Genomic DNA, 12123 nt, shown 5'->3' on the forward strand with positions numbered 1-12123 from the left:
CTGTGAGAAGATTTAAATTGCTCATTTGAATCACCCAGCTTTTTATTCCTTAGTATGTCCAGTCTAAAAACAATGACATATAAAAGTCTACTACTCTTGCAYACATGTCCTCATTAAATATTTACATCTGTTCATATTAATAARTTTACCAAATCTTTAAAAAGCTTACTACACAAAACAGAGAAAAACTAAAACTGCAAGTCTTAGATCTACCTCTTAAGTTTGACATCAATTCATGTTCCAAAAAAGGAAAATGTGATGAAATAKAAGCATGATGAAATGTAAGAAATTCTGTTAGCCACTCCTAAAATGCTGGGGTTTTTCCACATTGTTGTTTAACTCTGCATCAGCATTGTATTTACCAGCTTCCTTTATTTTTAAACTCATTACTGACCATAGGGTGATTTTTTTTTTGCTTTTGTAACCGATTTTAACAGTATTTCTATAAACTTACCTCCATTTGATTGTTATATGTGTAACTCTTAGCACATGGATTTGTTTAAAGGATTACAATTCCCTGGTCTGAACACAGTTGACAGTTTTGGTTACAAAGATACTTTATATGGATATGGGTAAATCTGAATGAGACAGRGAACAYCACACAGATYAGTGATTTGGGGCTGGGGACAGGTACATCCACACCACAGAACAAGCCAGGGCTGAACGCTGAGGTCTGAGCTCACAAATGGATCCTGTGGCAGAGGCTGTGGGTGGAAGCCTGTGGTGGAAGCACCTCATCTCAAGTACTCAAATTAGTACTAGAAACACTCCTCCTCATCTCCCCAAACATGGCTTTGACTTGCTGTAGCTGTGAATAAATCTTCCAGGACTTTTTGCGTAGTGTTTAACATGTTTTAAATTTATTACTTGAATGAGGGTGGTATGATTTTTCCTACCCAGTCTYTCTGGGGAGCAAATGGGATGTTAAAGGATTGCAATGGGATATACTCTCCCCAATCTTTATAGATGACTAGGTTGTTCAGCCAAGCATTTGGTGTCCACAATGATTTGCATGTTGGAGGCCTTTTTAAAACCAATTTTTAATTCTTTCATTCCTCACYGTAGATCATCCCCAACTCTAAAAAGAAAATGCTAAATGATTCTATAAATACTCCAAACCTTCCTAAAAACTTCCTGTTAATAATGTTTAATGAAGTAGTTTGGTACCTGTTTGTTCCTGTTCTTCAGCTCCAACACGACATGTTTCAAAAGCTGCCTGTCTGCAATTTTTGAGTCAATGTAAGACGTGTTTTCAGCAGATTCCATCTCTTTGAGAAATCTCCAGTCCCCTATGTGACCTTGTGATTGTCTCTAGTCATGTTTTATTGTCTTTTCAGCCACTTTGGTCTCTATGCCCAACAATGCACAATGTTCTGTCACAGTTCTGCCAGGGCACGCCTCCCAGCCCCTCTTTCTGCCTCTTTCCTTTGATTTCCAACACGGACATCGAACACCCGGTCCTGCCTGAGACTCCGGCCTATGCCTTTGGGGACAGCTCCGCTCTGCACAGGACTTTCCAAGGTGGACAGTGCTGCTCCTCATCTGGCCTGAATATCAGTGGATATCCAGGGCTCGGGATCAAGCTGGTGGTACGGTTTGGTCCCGTCCGGCGGTGTCTGACAATTCCGCCGCACTGGCGGGCAGGGAGGCGATTCCTGCCGCCGCCGGGGCGAATTCCGTCAGTCCCGGGGCGGCCTTGCAGTTCGGTGTCACTGCGGACCGCTTAACAGCCGCTGAGCACGGCGAGTGCCTCAGGAGCCCTAAGGGAGTGAGGCCACTCCTGTTTGATCTCCCTGAGGGGAGCGGGGCCCGTCCCGCCTGAATCTCCCTGAGGGGAGCGGGGCCCATCCCGCCGCGGGGTTCCCGCCGAAATCTCCCTGAGGGGAGCGGGTCCGCTCCTGTCTGATCTCCCTGAGGGGAGCGAGGCCCGTCCCGCCTGAATCTCCCTGAGGGGAGCGGGACCATCCCGCCTGAATCTCCCTGAGGGGAGCGGGGTCTGTCCCGCCGCGGGGTTCCCGCCGAAATCTCCCTGAGGGGAGCGGGTCCGCTCCTGTCTGATCTCCCTGAGGGGAGCGAGGCCCGTCCCGCCGCGGGGATCCCTCCTAAATCTCCCTGAGGGGAGCGGGGCTGCTCAGCATCGCCCTTGGCACCCCCGGCGCTCCCGGCCGCGGTCACAGAGACACAAGATGGGTCGGGTAGGAAGGGATCATAGTGGGGCATCTGGTCCAACCTCYCTCCTCRGACAGGGTCATCCCAAAACATATGRCACAGAATTCTGTCCAGACGGTTCTGGAATATCKCCCGTGAGGGAGACTCCACACTCTCTGGGGACAATCTGTTACAGTGCTCGGTCACTCTCATAGTGAAGAAGTTCTCCCTCACGCGAGAGACTTCTGTTTCTGCCCTCAGGTGGAGGTGTTTTCCCTCAGGTGGAGGTGTTTTCCCTCAGGTGGAGGTGATCTCCCTCAGGTGGAGGTGTTTTCCCTCAGATGAAGGTGTTCAGGTGGAGCTTGTTATGCATCAATTTTCTGCCCGTAGCCTGTGCTCTTAAGGCGCGGCAGCAGGAGCAGAGCCCGKTTGGTGCCCTGGCGGCTCCCCGAGACACAGGCACAGGCTCCCGCCCCGGGCCCCGCCGCACTACAGCTCCCGGCAGCCCGCGCGCTGTGACTCGGCCGGGGCGCCGCGGCGCGGGCCGGGATGGAGTGAGGGGCGAGCGGCGGACAGAGCGCGGCCCTGCGGCCCCCGCCCGTGTCTCGCTCCGCCCCGGGTCTATGCGGCCCCCCGGAGACCATGGGATCCAGGATCAAGTGAGTGCCCTCTGCAGCTCTCCAGTCTTGCTTCAGGCCCGCGGGAGAGCGAGAAGGGGACTGACTTCCCCGCCCTCCCTCCCGATCCGTGTGAGGCCGCGCGGGCGGGACGCCGGCCGAGCCCGCGGGCCTCGGGTAGGGCGAGAAGGGGAGGGAGAAGGAAGGGGAGAGAGCGCTCCTCGTCCTGCGGCCCGGGCCATCAGACCCCAACTCTGGCGGAACCCCGGCGGGACCCTCCGGCCCTGCCCCAGGAGAGGAGCGAGAGTAGACCCTGCCTCTCCCCCACCCCGCTGCCCCTCCCGCTCTCAGGGCCAGACGAGGAGGGCAATGCAGCGTTATCGGTGCAGGCCTGAGGGAGGGCGGGGGTGCTGGAATGGAAACATCTTCATTGCCAGCGCAGGCGACGCCTGTTCGGGGGTGTGGAGTGGTCGAGGGAGTGCAAATTTCTTTGCCCRGTTTAGAGTGTGCTGACGGAAGGACCGCAGTCTGGTTGGGAGATCTTCAAAGTGTATTAGCAAAAGGGTTTGTGGAAAGGAGAAGAGTGATGCAAGTGATTGATGTGCTGGGCCTACAGATCCATGCCCTCAGTGTTTGTTTTTTTTTTTTTTTTAATTTTCATAAAACTGGTGGTTGATTTATTGGTAAGGCCTCTTGGCATGTTTGGTATAGTCACAGTAAAAGTCTCAGTTGGTTCATGTGCGATTGCAGGAAAATCCAGTTCCTTGGAGACAGGTAGAGGTGTAATAAAGCTATTGCTAAGCATGGAGTGCTGACATCTCTGTGTATGGGAGGGTTATAGAGTGGAGAGACCCCAGGTAGATCCTGTTTTGTTCAGTAGTTTCAGCAGGTGCTGTTGAGCAACTGTTTTTGCTTCTTGAACACAGTGATCTTCAGGATTSCATTGGGCTTTAACTTCTCACTTCYTTTGTTTAAYATGAATATAGGACTGGTRGGGACATWGTYTGTGTGATGACRCATCTTCATGTTCCCMAGCCCATAGGCTGGAGAGATGAAAACATATCTTTTCATCCAGGTGTTTTAGGAACATGTAAGTGGATAGTGAGTGTTTGTAATGATAGCACTGGGATAATTGGTTGGTTCCAGAAAGGAATGAACCTTCCTTCTTTCCGTGAACATACTATGGGCATGATTTTTGCGCTTTTTCGGTGTATGTGTTCTCAGCTGTTACTGCAGAAAATGAAAGCCTGAGAAACWAGTTAAACTCTTACAGTCAAATACAGGTAGAATTGAAAACTGTAGGTATTTTGGCAGCWGAGCAAGGCTGTGTCTCTAACTGCRCCTTCAGACCTTGCAGCAGTCACCCTTGCTTGAATCACTTCAAGATTATGATCCAAAATGACTTCTTACRATGACCTYAYCTTAAATCTAWTAAAAGGTTGATGCTTACTTTAAATGCAGTTTCTTTCATGTGCTTATTGAATCCACAAGCTGTGTTTGCCATCTKTGGGTTTGTGATCACTGATTTGACTTCAGTGGCTTTGGGTAGACTGCTGAATGAGAATGTCATCAGGCAGGTGAGGTGCTCCAACTGGAAACCAGTGTCAGGAAGATGTAGCTTTTAGAAATATTTAATGCAGCCAGTGGAGTTTAGAACTTTTGCTGTACCAAGTCTTTCAGTGTGTGCTTGTCTTTCAAGATTGCTGGTAAAACTCATGTCTTTCCCAATCCCCGGGGTGACAGAGGTAATAAACCCAGGTAAACATTGCTTTTCATTCTTCTTGGACTTTGTGAGAAAGCATTTTGTCTGCTGAGTGATTAAGCAACTTTGCCTTGAGCAACACTTAATCAACTGCTTTTTTGCATTTTGGACAGAACACWGTACCTGACTAGTGTAAGGACACAATTTCAAAACAATCTGAAAATATATAGAGTGAGAAAGCCTGTCTGAATAAGAGGCTGCTCTGGTCTGACTTTGAGCTGGATATTTAATCTGGCAAAGATTTTAAAGTTGATAAGTAACTCCCTTATTGGGGCAGGTTGGGAGTGTGAATGAGAAAACTATTTGGTAATTGKGTAGGCTGAGGCACATCTCCTTTAGGGTTGTCACCAGTATGCACTGGAACCCAAATAAACATCCAGTAGTCAGATCTGTTGTTTCTTGCAGTAGATTGATAACTATGAAGGATATTAAACTCCCTGGCACAGAATTCCTTGCACACACTGTGATAGACTCTGCATGMAACCTGGGCATATCTGTCAGTTAAATTTCTGATGGGTGTATAATAATGAGTCATTTGAGTGAAAGATTGCTTAGAGAAAAGTATCAGTAGCTGCATCACACTGAAGTGAAAGAAATCAAGGAATTGCCAGCAGTCCTGTAAGCTTTTGGGTTCTGTATAGCTGCAGGCAAAAGAAAAGCTAAATTGAGTGTTGATTTACAGTGCTGGGTTAATCCTGTGCCGGGGCACGTCACAGGGAAGGTGCCAGGCGCTCTGTGCCAGCCAGGTGAGGTAGGACAGGAGCCTTGTTAACCTGCTGCTGTCACTGCTTTGGAGCCTTTGTACTTCAACTTGCAAGACAGAAAGGATTTCTTATTTATTTATTTATATATTCTACCTAAATCTCTTACAGTTTGGTAAAAAACTACGATTTTTGATTGTAAAAGGTACATAAATGTCTTATTTGATATGTTATCTTACTTCAATGTAARATTGAGTTTCATATTAATTGCTTTGATACTGAAGTTATTTCTACACCAGAGATTTTAAGCAATTCATACAACTAACATTTATCACAAAAATATTGTTTTCTCATATAGCTCCTTCCTAAGTTTGTTTTTGCAAAGAAGTATTGAATTTCCTTCTGAAATTATSTAGTTCTCAAATAAGTGGGGTACTATGTGTTTTTGTATCTATGTGTTGATATGTATTTTTTAAAATTGTATCTGTTCATTTGATAAGTGACTGTGGGTCAGTAAGTGACTTTTGGGAGGAGAGAAAACTTGTTGTGTGTGTTCAAGGCCCTCATGCTGTGCAGGACGCAGGGGTTGGGTTTCAGTCACACACAGGTGACATTGGACTGCAGAATATATGTTTTATGGTCATGTTTGTGCTGTATTTGCAAACTGTATGAAGTCTCATAGTGACTTGTTTCCTTAATGCCCCTGAAAAGTTATAGARCATCCACAGTCCAACAATGGCTTCATTCTCATACTGAGGTGTTGGCTGTTGAATGCAGCCTTTAATACTGAGTTTCTTACTTGGGAAAGCTACTTTAACTTCACTGTTCATAGACATAAATGGACGTTTGTCATGGAAAATTAAAATACAAAATGTGATGTCTTTTTGTCTGAAAGTTTTGGTATATAGTCTGTGCTCCTGCCAGCTGTATTACACAGTGTTTTCACTTAAGARTTTGAACATGGGCTCTAACATAATACTAAAAAGGTGTTTGTTGTTTTAACCATTAGCTGTAAAAATATAAAGCTTATAAACTTTTAATTAAGGAAACAGGGTGCTAAAAATAAAGACACAAACAAGGCTGCCCAGCAATGTGTATGAAAGAAAAAATACATTTYTGGTGCACTGTGGGTATCATTCCATCCTCACCCTGTACCGTGACTGTTGGAATGTAGGTAAACCCCAGTATTTGCAGATTATGTGCAGYAACTTGAGTAGCACAGTGAGAATTATGCAAGTTTGGTTTATATTGCACAATAATAGCTGACTTTGGATTTCTCATAACTTATGAATGTAGTTTTCTGAAAAAAAACAGCTGCTTGAGACAAATCAGTTGGGAACTGGTGGCAAATTAAATTACCATTAATTGAGTTGTGAACCATTGTTGCTCCTGAGAGGTGCTCTGTAAAACTGAGGMGTGTGATCCTGTGCTACTGAAAGCAGTGGTAGCTTTTCTGTCAGTTTAAATAGGTGTGGGGTTTGGCTTAGAGCCACTTGAGTAAGACTAAGTGGGCCTGTGGCATRGTTAGAAATGTTTTCCTTAATCCTTTTGGTGTTAAAGTAGGTTTTAAAATAATAGAAATTCTCTGAAGAGTAAGCTGGGCTTCTTGACATGCTCATATATGGTTTGAGATGTTGGGTAAGGTGAGTTTAATTCTTCTAATTATCATTGAGTCAGGAATTCTAGCATATATATTTATGGGTTTTGTCGTTATTTTCATCCTTAGCTCTAAGGGAGTTAGTTACAAAATTCACCAGTTAATTATACCACTGCAGTTTTCTAATGTTAGTTTGCATTAACACGTTGGAGACAATATCATTGCTATACAAGCAGCCATAAATTTGGAACAGTAATTATGCAATTTTGATTCTTGATTTTAATCAGAAAGTCTAAGAATAAAGTGTCACGTGTTCAGACCTGCAAAATCYTTATTTCAGTAGTTAAACAATTACAGTCTCTAATCACATTAAAAATATCTGGAGTAGCTAAAATTGTTAGTCAGGAATTAAGTCAAAATATTCTTTCTTATATAATCACCTGCTGCCTTTGCATGCTCATTACATTAGGAGATGTAATTCCAGAGCATCATTTGAAGAGTTAAAACAGCAAGAACTGAAAATATACTCCAAATGGTATGTTTGTTTGTTTTGAAGTAGTATAATTAACTTTTACTTTTACTACTGSTATATTTATAACTCTTGAGCAGAGTAAATCTCTTTCCTCAAGCATTATTTACATCTTGTAGCTCARTTTGGTGTGGTTTTTGGCTATCACATGTATTTCCTTGCATCTGGCAAATTTCTGGATTTAAGACTCTGGAGTCTCATGAGATCAAACCTTATGCATTTGTAATATTCTCCAGCTTAGCCCTGTTTGACAAAGAGGGAGAAATATTTTGACAGGTATTAAAAGGGGCGCTGTCTTCATCTAAATACAGCCTCTTAAGTTTTTCAGTGGTGTGTGCAGGAAATGACTTTGCTTTGTCTCCTCTTGACTGCACCTTTTTTTTCCCTTTTTCCTGGGCAAACAGATGTCATGAAGTTGAACTCAAGCATCACAGTAATGAAAATGTGACTCTGGCTTGTTCATTCGGTGTTGGACAGTGTGACTTTCCAGTCTGGTGAAAAGTTGTCAGGACTTTTTTTTTGAAGAAAACCCTGGATTTAGTGCCTTTAGAAAGGTCTGGTAAGAAATCATCCAAGGCTGTGAACCAAGAAATAGAGATTCTCTAGCTGTCATTGTACTGTGTGCATTTTGAGAACCCTTTCAGACTGCCTCATTGCAAATACAGTAATCCCAAATTCTCAGTGTGCTATGTACCTTTGTTTTGTTTCAGACAAAATCCAGAAACTACCTTTGAGGTGTATGCAGAAGTGACCCACTCAGGAATCAGTTGCATTGGGAAAGGTACCGTTYTGCACTGTAGTTCTACCTATTTATTAGCTAAAACTATTCTTAATTACCATATGTTGTGAGATAATGAAGTATATTTAATATTACGCTGTTCAAGCTGTTAGAAGTATCTTAATCACTAGTTYTGTGGAATTTTTACAGTCAGGATTAATAATGAGAAATTTATGTTTCTGTACCCGATTCTGGACCATTTTCAGGTTTCTTTGACTGTTTTGTCTCTTTGTCTTTTCAAATAGAAATAACTCTTCTTGACTGAAAATGTAAGTGCTTTTTCAGATTGGTATTTGCTGCTCATCTAAGAAAAGGATAGTTTTAAACCAAAAAAGCTTTCTTAAAACATCTTGTTTGGAATTTGTTTTTACTTCCTCTTTCTTACATGTCTACAAAARTATTTTTATCTGCGCCCAGAATTCTCACTTTGATCAAATGGTTTTATCTGGAAATTGGGCCTGGATGCAGCTTATGATTTGGTTAACTGTTTTTACCATTGTTATTGAGTCATAATTATACAAGTATTTTTCTGTAATACTATTTTTGGTAAGTATTCCTGTGTTTATGGTAGAGAAGTCCCATAACTGCTGAAACCAACATGTAAGTACATTTGGGAATTTTTGATTGCAGTTTTGTCTAACCTGAGGAACTTGATCAAATAAGCAGGAAAAGCAAAGATTGAAATTCGTAATTGCAGATTTTAGTTCAAGATACGGTTATGTGAGTTCAGTCTCTAGAATGGTACAAATAAGAAGTTTGTCAAAATTAAATAATTATGACTGGTCAGCATATACTGAAGTAGTATGTCTTTTTTTTTTATGAAACAATCATGTGTGTTGTAGATATAATGAACCAAYTGTAGATATGTTATAATGAACCAGTTGAAAGGATTTTTATATTTTATTCACTGGAAAGCCMCTTGCCTCCTTTTATATCTGTATTTGTTTGTTACAGTCTGCAAAAGTCAAATAGCTGYAGCTCCTTCCTTGCCTGCCAAAGCCTCCATAGGAGTTGTAACTGGAATACAGTTTTGGCTTGTCCTACTGCTCTGTGCCATCACAACTATTTGATGGAACTGCAGGAGCCCTTTTAATAACTGGTCTTTGTTTCTGCACATCTGACCTGGATTCTAGTGCCAGAAAATCTGAACAAATTTGACCATAAACATTACATTGTACAGTACTAGTGTCTGGGTATAATCTTCTCTTTGAAGTTTGTTTGCATCCCCCTGGAGGGATTAATTCCCTGCTGTGGGAAGGTGGGTTAAAAAGCACGGAAACTACTTTACAGGTTTTTAATTGGAGAATTTAGTATACATTTTGTTCTATAAACCAACTGATTCGGTGGGAGTTTCACTTAGTTGTGTTTTTTAGTTATATGCACTTGTAGGTGCAAAATCTTCAGAAATTCTTTTTAGGAAGTAACAAAAAAGTTTTTATAATTGTTTTTACAAGTCCGATATTCTGAAGTTACTCTATCTGAAGAATCTTTTAAGATTTTTCACAACTATTTTTTTATACTTAAGGAGTGCCTTTTATTTACAGAAGCCTTAGACTTCTGTATACCCAAACACTTTGTCCTTCTGTTCTGAATGTTGTCTGGTTCACTGCAGTGTCAGTTGTATTTAACAGTTGTACTGTATCCCAGGCAAATCACTTTCAGAAATTCAGACCTAGAGACCTCCATGTAGTCCATGTCCACTTCTTGGCTGGCTGTTCTGTGCCATAAAACTGAGAATATAGATTAACTTCTATCTTTTTGCAGTCAAGGAATGTGTGTTACCTGGCAAGGGGCAGCTACTGTTGAGAAAAGCAAAATGCATGAAASGTATATAAGAAGGAAATTATCAGGCAGGTTTAAAACTGTTTCTCCCCATTTAATTGCTCTCAAAATTAACTAAGACATCTATTTTTGAAGCCTTTGCCTAGTGTAATAGTACTATTGATGCTTACAATGCTCTTAATTCTGATGTCAATCTTCTACTTAGTCTTGAGGAGAAAGAATTGTTCCAAAGTTGTAACTGTCCTAGTGTGGGGGATTGTCTGGCTTGTGGCATGGTAAAACTTGCCTCTCATTTGTTTCAAAAATTTGTGTAGCTGTCATACATTAACCCCAGCTGGCAGCTCAGCCCCACGCAGCCGCTCTCTTCCCCAGCCCTGGTGGGCTGGGGGAGCAATTTGGAAGAGGAAAAGTGAGAAAGTAGCAAAGGATGTTTGCCATGTGAAAAGCTTCAACTGAAATTTGAAGCTTTAACATATTTCRAAGTTCACTTGCACCATGCAGAAATGGGAGATACTGACTTCTGTTCAAATGTTATTTGGGTCATAAATTTAGAAATYGATGAAAAGCATTTCMACTTKCTGTCATACGGAATTATTTAGRTTGCAAAAGACCTTTAAGATCTTTRAATCCAACCATAAACCTGACACAGCCAAGTCCACCAGTMGCCCATGTAGCTCATGTCCCCCTCTAGGACTTCAGGTCTCTTGGGTACCTKCAGGGATGGCRACTCCAGCACTGCCCTGGGCAGCCTCTGCCAGTGTTGGCTGTGGAAGGGTCTATCTTAGTTACTGAGACAATCGACTGCAGAAGGGAACAATCTGTTCTGGGTTCTCAGAAAGACATCAGTAAACTGGACCAACTTGAATGGAAGGCCACAAAGATGGTGAGCGAGCTGGAGCTCTTCAGTGTGAGGAGCCAAGAGTGCTGGGCTGCTCCAGCCTGGAGGAGGCTCCAGGGAGCGTGAGCAGCAGCCTTCCATAGCTGCAGAGTTCATTGGGGTGAGGTGTCARGTGATGTGTGGCAGCAGGACAAGGTGCAGTGACAGACTGAATCAAGAGACATTCTAAGTGGGCATTGGAAACGTTTCCACAATGAGTCAAGTATTAGACCAGGTCACTCAAGAGATGTTGTGCATCTCCACCCTTGGAGGTGTTCAARACCCRACTGTTTCCCAGCCTGAGGAACCTGCTCTGATCTCACACCTGGCCTGTCTTTGAGCAGGAGGTTGGGCTAAGGACCTTCCCAGGGCCCTTCCAGCCTGAATTATTCTATAATGATCTTGAGATTTGATTCATAGTAATGTAGGCTTCAGGATCATCTGGGAAATATTTTGTACCTTAATGAGATACAAAGAGAAAAATTTCGCTGAAACTGTAGAAACTGGAAAAGAAAACATAGTTTTATTCCAGTCCAGGCAGAACTTTGCCAAACCACAGTGAAATGTGTGAACTGAGAGCAGRAAGGATCACTGGATCAGCTTGGTGTGATCTCGCTGTGCTTTCCTGTAAAGATGGGATAGGAAAACTTGTGATGCTTTCCCTGTTCTTTTATTGCTGGTGTACCTATGGAAGCTTTTCTTGTTGCCCTTGGTGTCCTTGGCCACATTTACTTCTGCCGGGGCTTTAGCTTTCCTGACCTGAGGCCTGGCTGTTGTTCCAGTTTCTCTGTATTCCTTCCAGGCCATCTTTCCCTGCTTCCACCCCCTGTGAGCTGCCTATTTGTCTTTATTTTGTCCAGGACCTCCTTTTTCAACCTTGCATGCCTCTTCCCTGATTTCCTCTTTGTAGGGATGCATTGCTCTGGAGCCTTCTCATSAAGAGTGAGAAGCTGCAAACTAGAATAGAAAGAATGGAATCTGTGTTTTTACAGTGACAGTACATGGAATTTATCTAGAGAGAAATCTGTGTTTTGTGTGTCAGGTATAAGTATGTCAGGCATAGGAACTTTGCAAGTCTAATGCTTCTCACCAACTCCCACACATTTTCTTTCAGAAAAAGAAGGAAAAATAGCCATGGTTTTATTGTAAAAATGAAGTATTTTAGGGAAAACCTTGTTTCAAGGTGAAAATAATAAGTTTTGTGTCTCTGGTGCATGGTCTACTCGGATTCATTGGAATTGTTATGTGATGTGGATAATTAGACAGCAAAATTGYATTAAATACTGCTATTTTACTGGATTTCTTTTCCTATTTTTAATCTTCGTGTAAAGG

General features: G+C 42.7%; 1 protein-coding gene across 6 annotated transcripts in view; it reads left to right on the top strand.

Moving 5' to 3' along the window:
* Nucleotides 1-2651: 2651 nt before the first annotated feature.
* The window catches only part of DENND1A (DENN domain containing 1A), a 149248-nt gene continuing 139776 nt past the window's right edge, over nucleotides 2652-12123 (top strand). For all 6 annotated transcript variants that reach the window (XM_057372924.1, XM_057372920.1, XM_057372921.1 and 3 more), the window contains exons 1-2: nucleotides 2652-2807; nucleotides 8065-8135. In XM_057372924.1, the coding sequence (XP_057228907.1) occupies nucleotides 2791-2807; nucleotides 8065-8135 (88 nt within the window). In that variant the 5' untranslated portion in view covers nucleotides 2652-2790. The remainder of the gene's footprint in view (nucleotides 2808-8064; nucleotides 8136-12123) is intronic.

This window comes from Malurus melanocephalus, unplaced genomic scaffold, assembly GCF_030028575.1.
Source record: "Malurus melanocephalus ecotype Western Australia unplaced genomic scaffold, MMel_1.1 scaffold_181, whole genome shotgun sequence".
Classification (NCBI taxonomy): domain Eukaryota; kingdom Metazoa; phylum Chordata; class Aves; order Passeriformes; family Maluridae; genus Malurus; species Malurus melanocephalus.